Source organism: Echinops telfairi, unplaced genomic scaffold (assembly GCF_000313985.2).
Source record: "Echinops telfairi isolate 266 unplaced genomic scaffold, ASM31398v2 ScPeMD7_2010;HRSCAF=2546, whole genome shotgun sequence".
Taxonomy (NCBI): Eukaryota; Metazoa; Chordata; class Mammalia; order Afrosoricida; family Tenrecidae; genus Echinops; species Echinops telfairi.
This window is the reverse complement of record NW_022105908.1, coordinates 19,275,548-19,287,278: the sequence shown is the minus strand read 5'-3', so window position 1 is coordinate 19,287,278 and position 11,731 is coordinate 19,275,548. Positions and strand designations below refer to the sequence as shown.

The following is an 11,731-nucleotide window of genomic DNA, read 5'->3' as shown; positions in this document are numbered from 1 at the left end:
ACCATGTACTTGCAAGTAGCACCTTAACCTTGGGATGATTACAGGGGACATCGTGGAGAATAACTTTTACTTAGGGAAATGTGACTGGAAGGAATCTCCAACCTATGAACATGAACCTTCTCCCTCCACAGGACCCACCTCCCAGACTCCCTAACGTAGGAGGGTAGAGCATTTGACCGCATCTGCTCTCTTCCCAGTGTGGCTCCCCACAGAACTGATCCTGGGGGTGTCTGAGACTCTGCTTACAGGAGTCGAACACCTCATTTTTCTCCCAAGGAGCAGCTGGTGGTTTAGAACTGACCTTGTGGTTAGCAGCCCAAGGTACATGTAACCTACCAGGGCTCCCCACCGTGCCTGAAAAACAGCTCACTTTTATAGCTGGCAGGAAGACAAGAAGGTGAAGGTGGAAGCCAGATTGTAATGCCTGCGGCTTTCCTAACTGAGCACGCCTGTAACCATCTGCCTGCAAGGTCCACCTTCCTGGTCTTCCCTTCCAGCTGCTGTCCTATCTACCTCTCTGCTCCAGCTGTGTGCTCCAGAGCCTCACCCAAGCGCTACACCTCTCCCTCCGCCTGGGACTTGCACCCAGGTGGTACAAAGATAGCATCCCCCTGCTGTTAGGGAGCACATGGGGGCCCCTAAACTACCCAGCAGCGGTTACAATCCCGTTTGAGAATAGGTTGCCTTTGTTGTGTGAGGAGGTAGGATTAAAGTAGGGTGGATTTCTTTTGAGATATCGAAGAGATGAAGTAAGCAAGTGAGAGAAGTAGAGATGAGGGAAGAGTGATGTCAAGCTACAAGTAGATCTCCAACGAAGCTGACCGCATCTAACAGCAGCAGCAGCCAATAAGCATGTTTGGGAAAGCCATTCACCTGTGGTAGTGCTGTCAGAGCAGCCCCGGGACTACCAGCTGAAAGACGGAACTCTGAGCCCAGATCAACTTCAGACAAACAACAGAAACCTGAGGGTGGTGGTTAGAACCCACTCGGTGATGGCATGGAAGTAAAGGCCTGGCACCTGTTTCTATCAAGATTATAGTCAAGGGCACCTTAAGGGGCAAGTCTCCTTTCTAACACCTGGGACCATCATGCGCCAGAATCCTAGTGCTTTCCTAGCGTCGGGATGTCTTCTTTGCAACACGTGTCTGCCGAGAGAGAATTTGTTTCTTGTGGGTCCCTTTCATTGACCATAAGATATGTAACAGGGAGGAAGGAAGGGAGGGGGAGGGAAGGGGAAAAAATGAGGAGCTGATACCAAGGGCTCAAGTAGAAAGAAAATGCTTTGAAAATGATGATGGCAACATATGTACAAATGACACAATGGATGGATGGATGGATTGTGATAAGAGTTGTATGAACCCCAAATAAAATGAGTTTTAATCATAATAAAAAATATATATGACGACTTTTTTAAAAAAGCTCTGTAACAGCAGAGGCTGGGTAGTGGCATTCACATCTATTCCTGCAGGTTCTAAAATCTGAGGAGCATCACCAGAAAGCATCTCCTTGGATGTCTTTTGTCTTTATGAACCAGGCTGGATACCCCTGTGGGACTGAAAGGTGTGTGGGAAGTCCTCCCTAGATACATGCATCCCCTTTCCCCAGGAACCATGAACCCTGAGACATCCTCCCTCAACTCACTGCCACGGAGTCATTCCTAAACGGTCCCTGCAGATTTCTGAGACGCTACCTCTTTACGCGAGTAGAAAGCCTCATCTTTCACTGGAGGAGCAGCTTGTAGTTTTGAACTGCTTGCTATGCAGCCCAGTGCAGAAGCCATGACACTACCAGGGCTTCTAGTAGAACTTTAGGCTCTTGTAATGTGTCTGTTTAATGTCTACTAGTGCGTATGTGTTGTTGTTTTTTATCATTTTATTAGGGGCTCATACAACTCTTATCACAATCCATACACACATCAATTGTGTCAAGCACATTTGTACGTTCACTGCCCGCATATGTGTTTTAGGAACATGTCTTCATGTTCTTTCCATGCACTCGTGAGCGAAAGTGCACGTGCAGGTCTCAACTACTGACTGAGCATCTGTGTGAGTCCGGGTACTTTAGAGAGACAAATCCACAGAAACTCATGTACGAGAGAGTTTTATATAAAGGTTAAGTGCACATCAAGAAAACATCCCAACCCAGTGCTGCCCAAGCCCACAAGTCCAACATTAACCCATTAACCCATATGTCCGACACCAATCCACAAAGTCCTCCTCCATCTCACAAAACACACACTATGATGCTGACTGCAGGAGGAAAGCTGAGTCAGTGAGAGTGTAAGCATCTCAGCGCTGGCAGGGGTCTCCACACGGCTGCCCCAGCACCCAGGGCTGCATTGGGGTAGGTCCATGTGGCTTCTCCTCGGGGATGTCTTGCAGGAAGTGAGCCTTGTCAGTTGAAGCAGCGAACTGGCTAAGGCAGCTGCACCCTGGTGTGATCATCATAAAGCAAGAGACCTGAGAACTAGAAAGGCGAGTCTCACTGAACCACTTAACCCTCTGCCCTTCAATTAACTCCACGTGTGTTTATCGGCCAGGTTGGCACAATAAACTAACTCAGCATCGCAGATGTTTTGCCAAGTTTCTGGGTGGAGCTCAGAACCAGTCACTTTGCCATGCGATGGTGATATAGAAGACTTGTCCACAGACGATTTGTGACACCATGTGTGACCGATACTAATCATCATTTTATAGGGTCACGAGTGAACAGAAACCGGCTGGTATTCGTCATTTTTAACCCAGGCAATTATACGGTCTACTCTGCCGAGAAGTGGCAAATTGAAGAAGAAAGGCGTTGAGTTTGCTGTTAAAAAGAATATGTGAGAGCTCAGTGGAAACACCATGCAGTAGTGATCGGATAAACAGCCATACACATGCAAGGAGGCGCAGTCAGTACAACCTCTACTCACATTTGCACACCAAGCACTAATGACAAAGATGGAGAAACCAACTTCTGCAGTCTGAAATTAATGAATCCAGATCCACTGATAATTGATTGGGATGAGGAAGTTGAGGACAAAGGATCAAAAAGGATGACTAAGATGGAGCTAGTAGTAGTAAATACAGCGCTGGTAATTACATGATAGAATTTTGCAGGACCAAATTATTTAATCATTGCAAATATCTTTGAACAACTATATAAACCGAGAGTGGACTGCACTGGAAAGACGACAGAAGAATTAAATGGACTACATCTCTGGAAAGAAATGACAAAAAAGCGCAGCCTCATCAGTGAGAACAAAGCCAGGGGCTGACTGTGGAACAGCCCATCAGTTACTCAAATCGAAATTCAAGTTCAAATTGCAGCTGAAGGAAATTCAGCAAGTCCATGAACACCAAAGTAAGACCCTGAGAATTATTCCACCGGAATCTATAGACCATCTCATAAGCAGATCTGACACACTCAATACTAATGGCCCAAGAGCAGGGGAGCTGTGGATGACATCACACGATGAACCCAAACGATCACCATAAAGCTTAGCTGTCCTTTGAAGACTTAGATGTCACTTTGAAGTGGGCCTGATCCAAGTCGTGGCATTTTAAATCATTTTATGTGCACGGGAAACCTGGAGCATGAATCAAGGACAAGGAATTGATGCCTCTGGATTACGGTGTTGGAGAATACGAAATGTGCCACAGAATGCCACAAGAGCTAACAGCTCTGCGTTGGAAGCCAGAATGCTTTCGAATGGAGGATGGCTAGAGTTCGAGTCCCATACTTTGGACAGAGTGCCAGGAAGGGGCAGTTCCTGGACGATGCCATTCTTGTGGACGTCCCGTACTTTGGACAGAGTGCCAGGGAGGGGCAGTTCCTGGACGATGTCATTCTTGTGGACGCTAACGGACAAGAGGATTGACTTGGTGGCTGCAGCAATGAGCTCAAACACACAAACCATTGTGAGGATGCCACGGGGCCAGGCAGTGTTTCTTCTGTTGTGCACTATGAGCTGGGGGGTCGGGGGGTCACTATCAGAATCGACTGGACAGCACCTAACAACACTGGTTCTGGTTCACAGAGGAGACCGGGCAGTGCCCGTAGGTACGGTGCTCAACTGCAAACAGAAGGTTGGAACCTACCAGAACCTCTTCGAAAAAAGGTGTGGCAGCTGGCTTCTGTAAAGATCTCAGGCTTGGAAAACTATGGGGGCCTCGCTTCCATTAATATTTCAGTCTTGGAGATCCTGAAACAAGTCCTACATAGTCACAATACACACGTAGAAATAGACAACTGCAGTCAGTGGGTTTGGCTTCTTGTTTAATCATTTCATAGAGAAGTATGAGAGATGTACAAAAATGACTTTCTGCTTAAACTTACACTTAAAGGAGAATTTTAAGAGCGCCATTGCTAGAGTCCCTCCCAGACACATCGACGTCTTTAAAATCGAAGTCCAACAGCAAAATCTTAAACCACAGACAACTACTGATACAAACCAAGTAAGCCCTGCAAAAGGGCCACAGCTCACGCAAAACTTCTTTACTTACTAAAAAGGCCATAAGACGATGTTTCCTGTAAGGAAACCACACTGAAAACAAAGTTAAACCATAAAATCCTACCCAATACCGTCAACTTAAAAACTCGATCGTCAGAAAATCAGATAGGAGCAAACAGGATGTTGCAAGTCCTGCTCACACGGAGACGCTAATCACGTATCATGAGAGCTCCAATCATCATTTTATCTCTGTTCTCCAAAAGGAGGAACAGGTAAGGATTAACCTTACTGACGATAAATTGTAACATAGTGCCATCCTGTACTCAGTGAAACAGATTCCGCTATCATCTAGGGTGAGTTTAAAACTCCTTAGCTCAAGCAACCTACTCCTACTTACTTTTCTCCACTTATCTAGCTACCTTTCTCTGCTAATCTCTTAATATCTATCTCTATTTTTAATTTGGCTTCCCGAAAAGGAATAAACCAATCCCTCCCAGAATGCTCTATGCCCCGTACGTGCTGGAGGAATAGGAGCCACGTGTATCCCTTATTTACATATTACCGCCCACCCGCCTCCGCCAGAGGGCTACCGTAATCATCGAAATAAAAGCGATATCTACAATTCTAAGGTCTGCAAGGGTGGAAAACAGTGTTTTTTTCAGTAGTTTGGCCAGCCAGATTCACCCTTGACATTTTTATGTCTTTTAAACATATATATATATATATATATAGTGTTTTAGGGCAGACTATATATAGCGAATTAGATTCCCGTTTAACCATTGTTGCACAAACTGCTCCTTGACATTGGTTACAATATTCGCAGTGTGTCCCAATTCTAATGACTGTATTTCCATTCTGTTGTTTGGCTCCCATTGTCCAGCATTCCTGCCCCTCCTCGATTTTGCTTGTGATTAAACATTAAACATGGGTCGTTTGGTCTCCTGTAATTGGTTTGTTTTTTGTTTGTTTGTTTGTTTTTAAAGGGAGGACATTCCTTCCAAGATGATATGGTTTGAAAAATGTTACCATTAAGTTGTGATATCATAAAGTACAGTACGTGTTTTCAAAAGGGACTAAATAAAATACCTGTGGCCCTAGATTCCTGATAAAGTCCAAAATCCGTTTCAAATAAGGGAGAAATTTTGCCTTCCTGCTTGGCCCTCCTCCAGCTGGGTGCCTCCATTTCCCTCCTGAAGGTGATCACAAAGGTTTCTTTTTCAGTCCAAAGACAGCGACGAATAATGCCATTTCCGTGACAGCCGGGAGGGCGCTGTGGGGAGTAAGTGGTGGGTTCAGGGACATTTCATAAAAATATCCAAATCCCCAAACTAGAGACCTCCTCTAAAAGTGGGGGCAGCGACTTCAGAGATACCTTCAGAATCCAGGTAAACCTTCCTCCCCCGTCGCCAAACACCTCACCTGCAGAAGACAAAGATGTACCAGTAGGTGGTGCACTCCCAGCGCTCGAAGATGAAGAAGGACAGAGCCACGGAGGCACTACAGTGCGCAGCGATGGCTTGGGAGCACACGGGAGTCAAGGAACGTCTTGCAATGGGCAGGTGGTGGTGGGCCAGAAAACCCCTCGGTGGGCTGGCGTCTGTGCTCATCTTTAGCTCCCTGACTACACCGCCAGGGTAAAAGCCTGCAGCCCAGCCCACCTGGTACCCCAGGACACCCTCACCCCATCATTATCCGCCTGCACCCTCCAGGTTACGAAGTAAGCTACCCCAACTTTCAAGCCTACGGGGAAGGCTCTCAGCTCTACAGTCCTGCGACTCCGGGCTCCCCATTCAGGCTGCCAGAGCCTTCTCTGGGCCACGGCCTCCACTTTCTCTGTCTCTTTTGAGTTTCCACAGAGCATGACATCCTTACCAAAGCTGTAGGACAGAATCACACTGCATTACACGTTTGTCTGTCCGGACGTTTTACTCCCATTTCTGGATCTCCACTGTCTGGCGTGGAGCAGAGCTTCCTGGATATTTGAAGAGTGTTCGATCCTGCCCATTGTTTACGGGCGGCGAAGCTTTGTACTCCCATCAACAGTTATAATCTTGGAAACCCGCGCCCTATAGGGGAGCGATGAGTCCACACCGACTCCATGGGGTGAGTTTGGCTCCGGTTTGGTTGTTTAGGGAGCTCTCACAACTGGAAATGTTTTGTTTGGCCCCTAAAGCCAACTCTCGTGCCAGAAGCTCCTGGTTAGGGGCTGAAGGGAGCCCTACTGAAGCGGGAGAAGGGATGCGGCTGGAAAGGATACAGATGAGACTCTGGGTGCAGTTGAACATGGAAACTCCTGAGAAGAAGCCGGCCAACTCCACTGCAAAGAGGCCCAGCGTGACCGAAAGAGCGACCACCAGCCTGCACACGGAAAGGGAACTGGCTCAGCCCCTGGGAACTTTTTCTAAACCCTCCCCCCGCGCCCCTCCCCCAGCCCCCCGTTGCTGCATTCTGATCACCCCCTTCCACGAGCTTACTGGACATCCTGCTCCTCGTACTCCTCGGGAGTGAAGGTGAGAGGCAGGCAGGCCTGGATGTTACTGTCCTGGGAAGGCCCGCAGGGAGGAAGGCAGGTGTGAAAGAGGGGCGGGTAGTGGGACGCTGAACCACAGGCCAGGGGCGGGGCGGGGCGGGGCGGGGCCCGTCCCAGGTGGGGCGGGCCTAGGGGTGGAAAGGGGGCAACTACAGGCCTTACCCGCGACCAGAAGAGAGTGATGACCACCACCAGATGTGCCAGCAGCGTCAGGAAGCGCGAAGGCACGAGCCCCGAGACCCGGCCCATGGCCCCCGGGGACCAGGGACGCCGCCCGGAGCAGACGCCGTGGTTTCAGGGGCTGCAAGTTCTCCGCGGGTCCCTCCTGGGGTCCCCGCAGCCCCAGGCAAGCGCGCGCCAACGCCCGCGCCTCCTTTCCGCGAGCGCGGGCGCCCGGTTACCTGGGCAACGGCGTCGGCGGGTGCGACGCCGCGTTCCCTGGAAATCTCGCGAGAACTGGACTTCTCGGGTATCCCGAGCGCAGGGTCAAGTTCAAGCTCCGGAGGTGGTCGCGAGCCGGAAGTGAGTCCGCGGGCCACTTCTGGCGCTCACTGCAGCGGCGTGTGGCCGAGCCTGCTGCTGGGGGTCGCACAGCGCCGAGCCCAGCCCGGGACAGCCCCCCGCCCGGTGCCCACCCGGGGCCCCCACGCTCGGCTCCAGTGCGCAGGGCGACTTCAGGGGCGGAGACCACTGCCGCTGTCGCGCCAGCGCCGACTGGGGGGACAGTGCCACCAAGTCAATTCTGACTCGTGAGAAGTCCCGGTAGCACTTTTGCAAGTTTTCTGTCATTATTTTTAAATAAGTTTTTAAAATATTAATGAAAACTTTTGCAAGTGTTCTGTAATTATTTTTACAGACGTTTTTAAACTATTCATTAAAAAGCTGAAACACCTTTTAAACACCTTTTAATCACAAGCTTTTGTCAACATCGACAAAGTCATTCTAAGCTCATGTGGCCTGCTTTGTTTTTAAATCCTGGTTTGATTTTGTTTCATACTTATGTTTCACATTTACGTGGCTCTGTGGTAAACGATACCCCCCAAAAGAACGTTCAGCTGGGCAGTCATTACGGTCGTCCTGTCGAGACCATACAGCTTCCTTCTTAATGTTTATTATCAAATTTAAACATCGAATACTATGTGTTGGATATCATTGTAAATTGCTTACATCTTACATCCAGGCTCCCATGTAGTATTAGCTTGTGTGACCACAGCGGCATTGTTTTATGAAATCTCTCTGGCTTGAGTTGACAACATTATTAGTAACTGAGCAGAAACCTTTTTCAATTCGTTTTCACCTTTTATTCACTCTCAATAACTTATTGATAAGGTTCTTACAGTCCACTTACCACAAAATTGTAACCCAAACATCTGAAAACGTTACAAAATCAGTCAAATAAAATGCCAGAAAGCAATGGAAATAGTGCTTGAAGACGGAAAAACGATTTCCAGCATCATTGTAATTGGGTAATAAGGACAGCTGTGACCATAGTGCATTAGAAGGTTCAAAAGGAAGTTAGCATAGAGTTTCACCCCCATAGGTGCATTGATAACTATAAGCTGGGCCTATGAAAAATGCTTTCGTTGGTTAAAAAAGGCACATTTTTATTAAAAAATAAATTTCTGCCGAAACGCTGCATAAAAATTTTATAGACAGTCCTCTGACATTGTTACCCTGTTCTGTCCCACTCCCCACACCCTCTGTGAGGTGCCATTACAGTCAAGAAAGTCAGGTGTGTTCATCCGGGTACTTTAGAGAAACAAGTCCACAGAAACTGAGAGCTTTATATAAAGGTTAAGTGCACATCAAGGAAACATCCCAACCAAGTGCTGCCTAAGTCTAACATTAACCCCAAATCCATATGTCCATCACCAATCCACAAAGTCCTCCTCCATCTCACAAAACAGACGCAATGACGCCGACTGCAGGAGGAAAGCCGGTCAGTGAAGGTGTAATCATCTCAGCGCTGGCAGGGGTCTCCACACCGTTGCTCCAGCACCCAGGGCTGCACCGGGGTAGCTCCATGAGGTTTCTCCTTGGGGATGTCTTGCAGGAAGTAAGCCTTGCCAGCTGAAGCAGGGAACTGGCTAAGGCAGCTGCACCCTGGTCCGACCATCACAAAGCAAGAGACCGGAGAACTAGAAAGGCGAGGTTCACCGAGCCATTTATCTTTCCGCCCTTCAATTAACCCCACAAGTGTTTATCGGCCAGGTTGGCACAATAAACTAATTAACTACCTCATCAGGCCTCCACTTTGGGCCTCTCCCTTAGGTAAACCATTTTATTAGTTTCTGGTTTCTACTTCCATTTATAACACAAATACACACACATTCTTAATAGTACTTTTCACTTACTGCATGTTGTAATTGAACATTATCGTAGCCATTACCTGGCTTGATTGTGTGGGTGTGTTATTGGGCTTGATTAAAAAAAACAAACTTTCTATTGTGATATGAGTGAAGGTTACCAGGAAAATTGGTTTTCCCTCCAATTGTTCATAACAATTTATTCCATGACATTGCAGTTTGTACAAGGTAAAGCACTGCTCCACCTTGGTGCCCTGGTTTCATTTGGCCTTCCTTCCTGTCATCCCTGCCTTCAGAGGTTTATCTCAGGGCAATACTGTGTTTTACTTCCTATGCTTGATTGTTCTGTGGAGTGTATTGTACACCCTATAGGACTGTCTACTGTTTGGGGATGAGTTCGGTTCTAGGCCTGAAGACTGACCAAGGCCCATCATTTTAGGGGTTCCACCAGCCTCAGTCAAACCTGTTTTAGTAGTAGTAGTATTCATTTGAGTGTTGTTCACCATGTTTCTCCCATTCTATCAAGGACCCTCTACTGGGATCCCTTTCAGAGATGTCAGCGGTGGTAGCTGGGCACCATCTAGTTCCAGGCTCAGGGGAACGGGTGATGTCCACACGGTCCATTAGTTCTTCGGACTAATTGTTTCAAGGTGACTAATGTTCTTCCCGCTCCTTTGTTCCAGATGTGGGTGTTCTGTGTCACCCAGTTGGTTCCTCTCGGGGCCTGTGTACAGCAGAAGGAAACCCTGTTTGGTCCTAAACCATCCTCACCGTTGCTATTATGTTTGGACCCATTGTTGCAGTCACCGTGCCAATCCCTTCATTAAGGGGCTCCCTCTTTTTCGCGGATCTCCTACTTGACCAAGCAGGATGCCCTTTTCCAGAAAGATGCCCAGAGGACATGGGATGAAGCGCCTTCGCTGGCTGTTCACAAGCTTTACCGGCCTGCTGGGGCTGTTACTCACAAAAGTAGAGTGTAAAACATTGTCTTCATGACCTGCTGTGCCAATTGACCATGATGTCCCCAGCAACTATAGCCTCCGCATCCAGGCCCGGAGGGTTGGTTATGGCTAAGAAATGTACAGTATTTTTGTCCCCTGTCTGCTTTATTATAAAGCTTACAACCTATATAAATAACATCTGGTGACTTGTCTGTGGTCTTGACTGTACCCCTTTTCACCCAGTCCTCTGTTCCTCTTGCTGTCTGCCTCTGTGTCCATGGGTTATTGTTTATTTCTGGGAATGGAGGAGGGCGGACGTAATGGTATTTACACCTGTCTAACTGTGGAGCCACCCTCTGGAGTCTTCCTTTGGTTTAGTGGTATTGTGTTGGTCCCCCACCTCACCCAGCCTCTTATTGTATGTTGCCTTTTCTTTTACACAAATGAATACATACGTGTCTGGGATCTAAACGAGGAGCCTCGATGGTGCTGTTGGACTCGAAAGCCAATCAATCTCCTTGCCGTGAGTCGATGCCAATTCCTGGTGAGCCTGAAAAAGCACAAGAGACACCTGGGCCGTGACTGAGTCTGACTATGGCAGTGGAACAAGTCTGGTCTGCCTCCTGCAGGTGGGTCTGAAGTGCTGACCTCAGAACCGCTGCGCCACCAGAGCTCAGCAGGCCTTGGCCTGCTAACCACACCCTCAACCGTTCCAACTCACCAACTGCTCAGAGTGAAGATTTACAAGCCTGGAAACCCACCAGGGCAATCCATTCTGCTCTGCAGTCACTGTGAATCAGAAGAGACTCAATAGATGAGGGTTTTTTATGTTTGGTTTAGTTTGGTTTGGGAAGGGGTGGATCTGCTCCCACAATTTCCAGCCTCGGAAACCCTAGGCAGGGCCTCTGTGGGTCAGGCTCAGCTTGATGGCATGGAGTTTTATGAACTCCGACTTCATCTTCACAACTTCCAAAAGCAAGCTTGGTGGGAATAATATTCATTTTATGTAATAAACAAAGACTCAGAAAGGTGAAGAACTTGCCAAAATGCCAGCTAATACGTGACAGAGACTGGGATTCTCGGAGATCAAAGGTGCAATAATAGTACCCAGAGGAACCAACTAAGCTAGGAAGAAATTAAGAAAGTGAAGACCGTGTTGGAGGAAGGAAGGGTAATTGACCACGTGGAATGCTTTGTCCTTTAAAATGTGAAGTGCTGGTGGGGCAGTCCTTTGAACAGAACCAAGGGACACTGCATGGTTCAAAATTAAAGGGCTGGAAAAAATTGGAGGTGTGTGGCAGAGTTGTATCCATTGACCATGCGTATTCCAGCTATACAGCCGAGCTGGACCAGATGAAGAAAGTGGGGTCAGCATTGGAGAAAGTCTCCTAAGAACCTTGCCTGTCTCAAGTGAAGAGGATTGAGGCACTTCCTGATGAAGTTCAAAGTCTACAGCTTCCTCTATGGATTTCTCTGCAACATAAAGAAACAGACAGAAATCCTCTCAGCCACGCCAGAAAGT

The 11,731-nt window shown here is 47.9% G+C and overlaps 1 protein-coding gene and 1 non-coding gene across 3 annotated transcripts; both read right to left on the bottom strand.

The window, feature by feature from the left end:
- Positions 1-4,240: 4,240 nt before the first annotated feature.
- TMEM107 (transmembrane protein 107) lies at positions 4,241-7,265 on the bottom strand. 2 transcript variants are annotated; one of them, XM_045293411.1, is made up of 5 exons: positions 7,125-7,265; positions 6,907-6,974; positions 6,690-6,790; positions 5,805-5,948; positions 4,241-5,702 (listed from the first exon to the last, which is right to left on the bottom strand). In XM_045293411.1, the coding sequence occupies exons 1-4, from the start codon at positions 7,209-7,211 to the stop codon at positions 5,848-5,850; spliced, it is 357 nt and encodes a 118-aa protein (XP_045149346.1). In that variant the 5' UTR covers positions 7,212-7,265; the 3' UTR covers positions 4,241-5,702; positions 5,805-5,847. The 2 variants fall into 2 exon arrangements, with proteins under 2 accessions (XP_045149346.1, XP_004712986.1); XM_004712929.2 differs by having other exon boundaries at positions 5,852-5,948.
- Positions 4,593-4,727, bottom strand: LOC115870608. Its single transcript, XR_004046796.1, has one exon. It is a non-coding gene; the product is annotated as a U8 small nucleolar RNA (small nucleolar RNA).
- Positions 7,266-11,731: the final 4,466 nt, after the last annotated feature.

What these genes read in the sequence shown, in the direction of transcription:
- TMEM107 (XM_004712929.2), bottom strand. Translation starts at nt 7,211, where the DNA reads ATGGGCCGGGTCTCGGGGCTCGTGCCTTCGCGCTTCCTGACGCTGCTG. An exon ending in TCACTCTCTTCTGGTCGCGG is followed by an intron (nt 6,975 to 7,124) that starts GTAAGGCCTGTA and finishes GGGCCTTCCCAG; the next exon opens with GACAGTAACATCCAGGCCTG. An exon ending in TACATCTTTGTCTTCTGCAG is followed by an intron (nt 5,703 to 5,851) that starts GTGAGGTGTTTG and finishes TACTCCCCACAG; the next exon opens with CGCCCTCCCGGCTGTCACGG.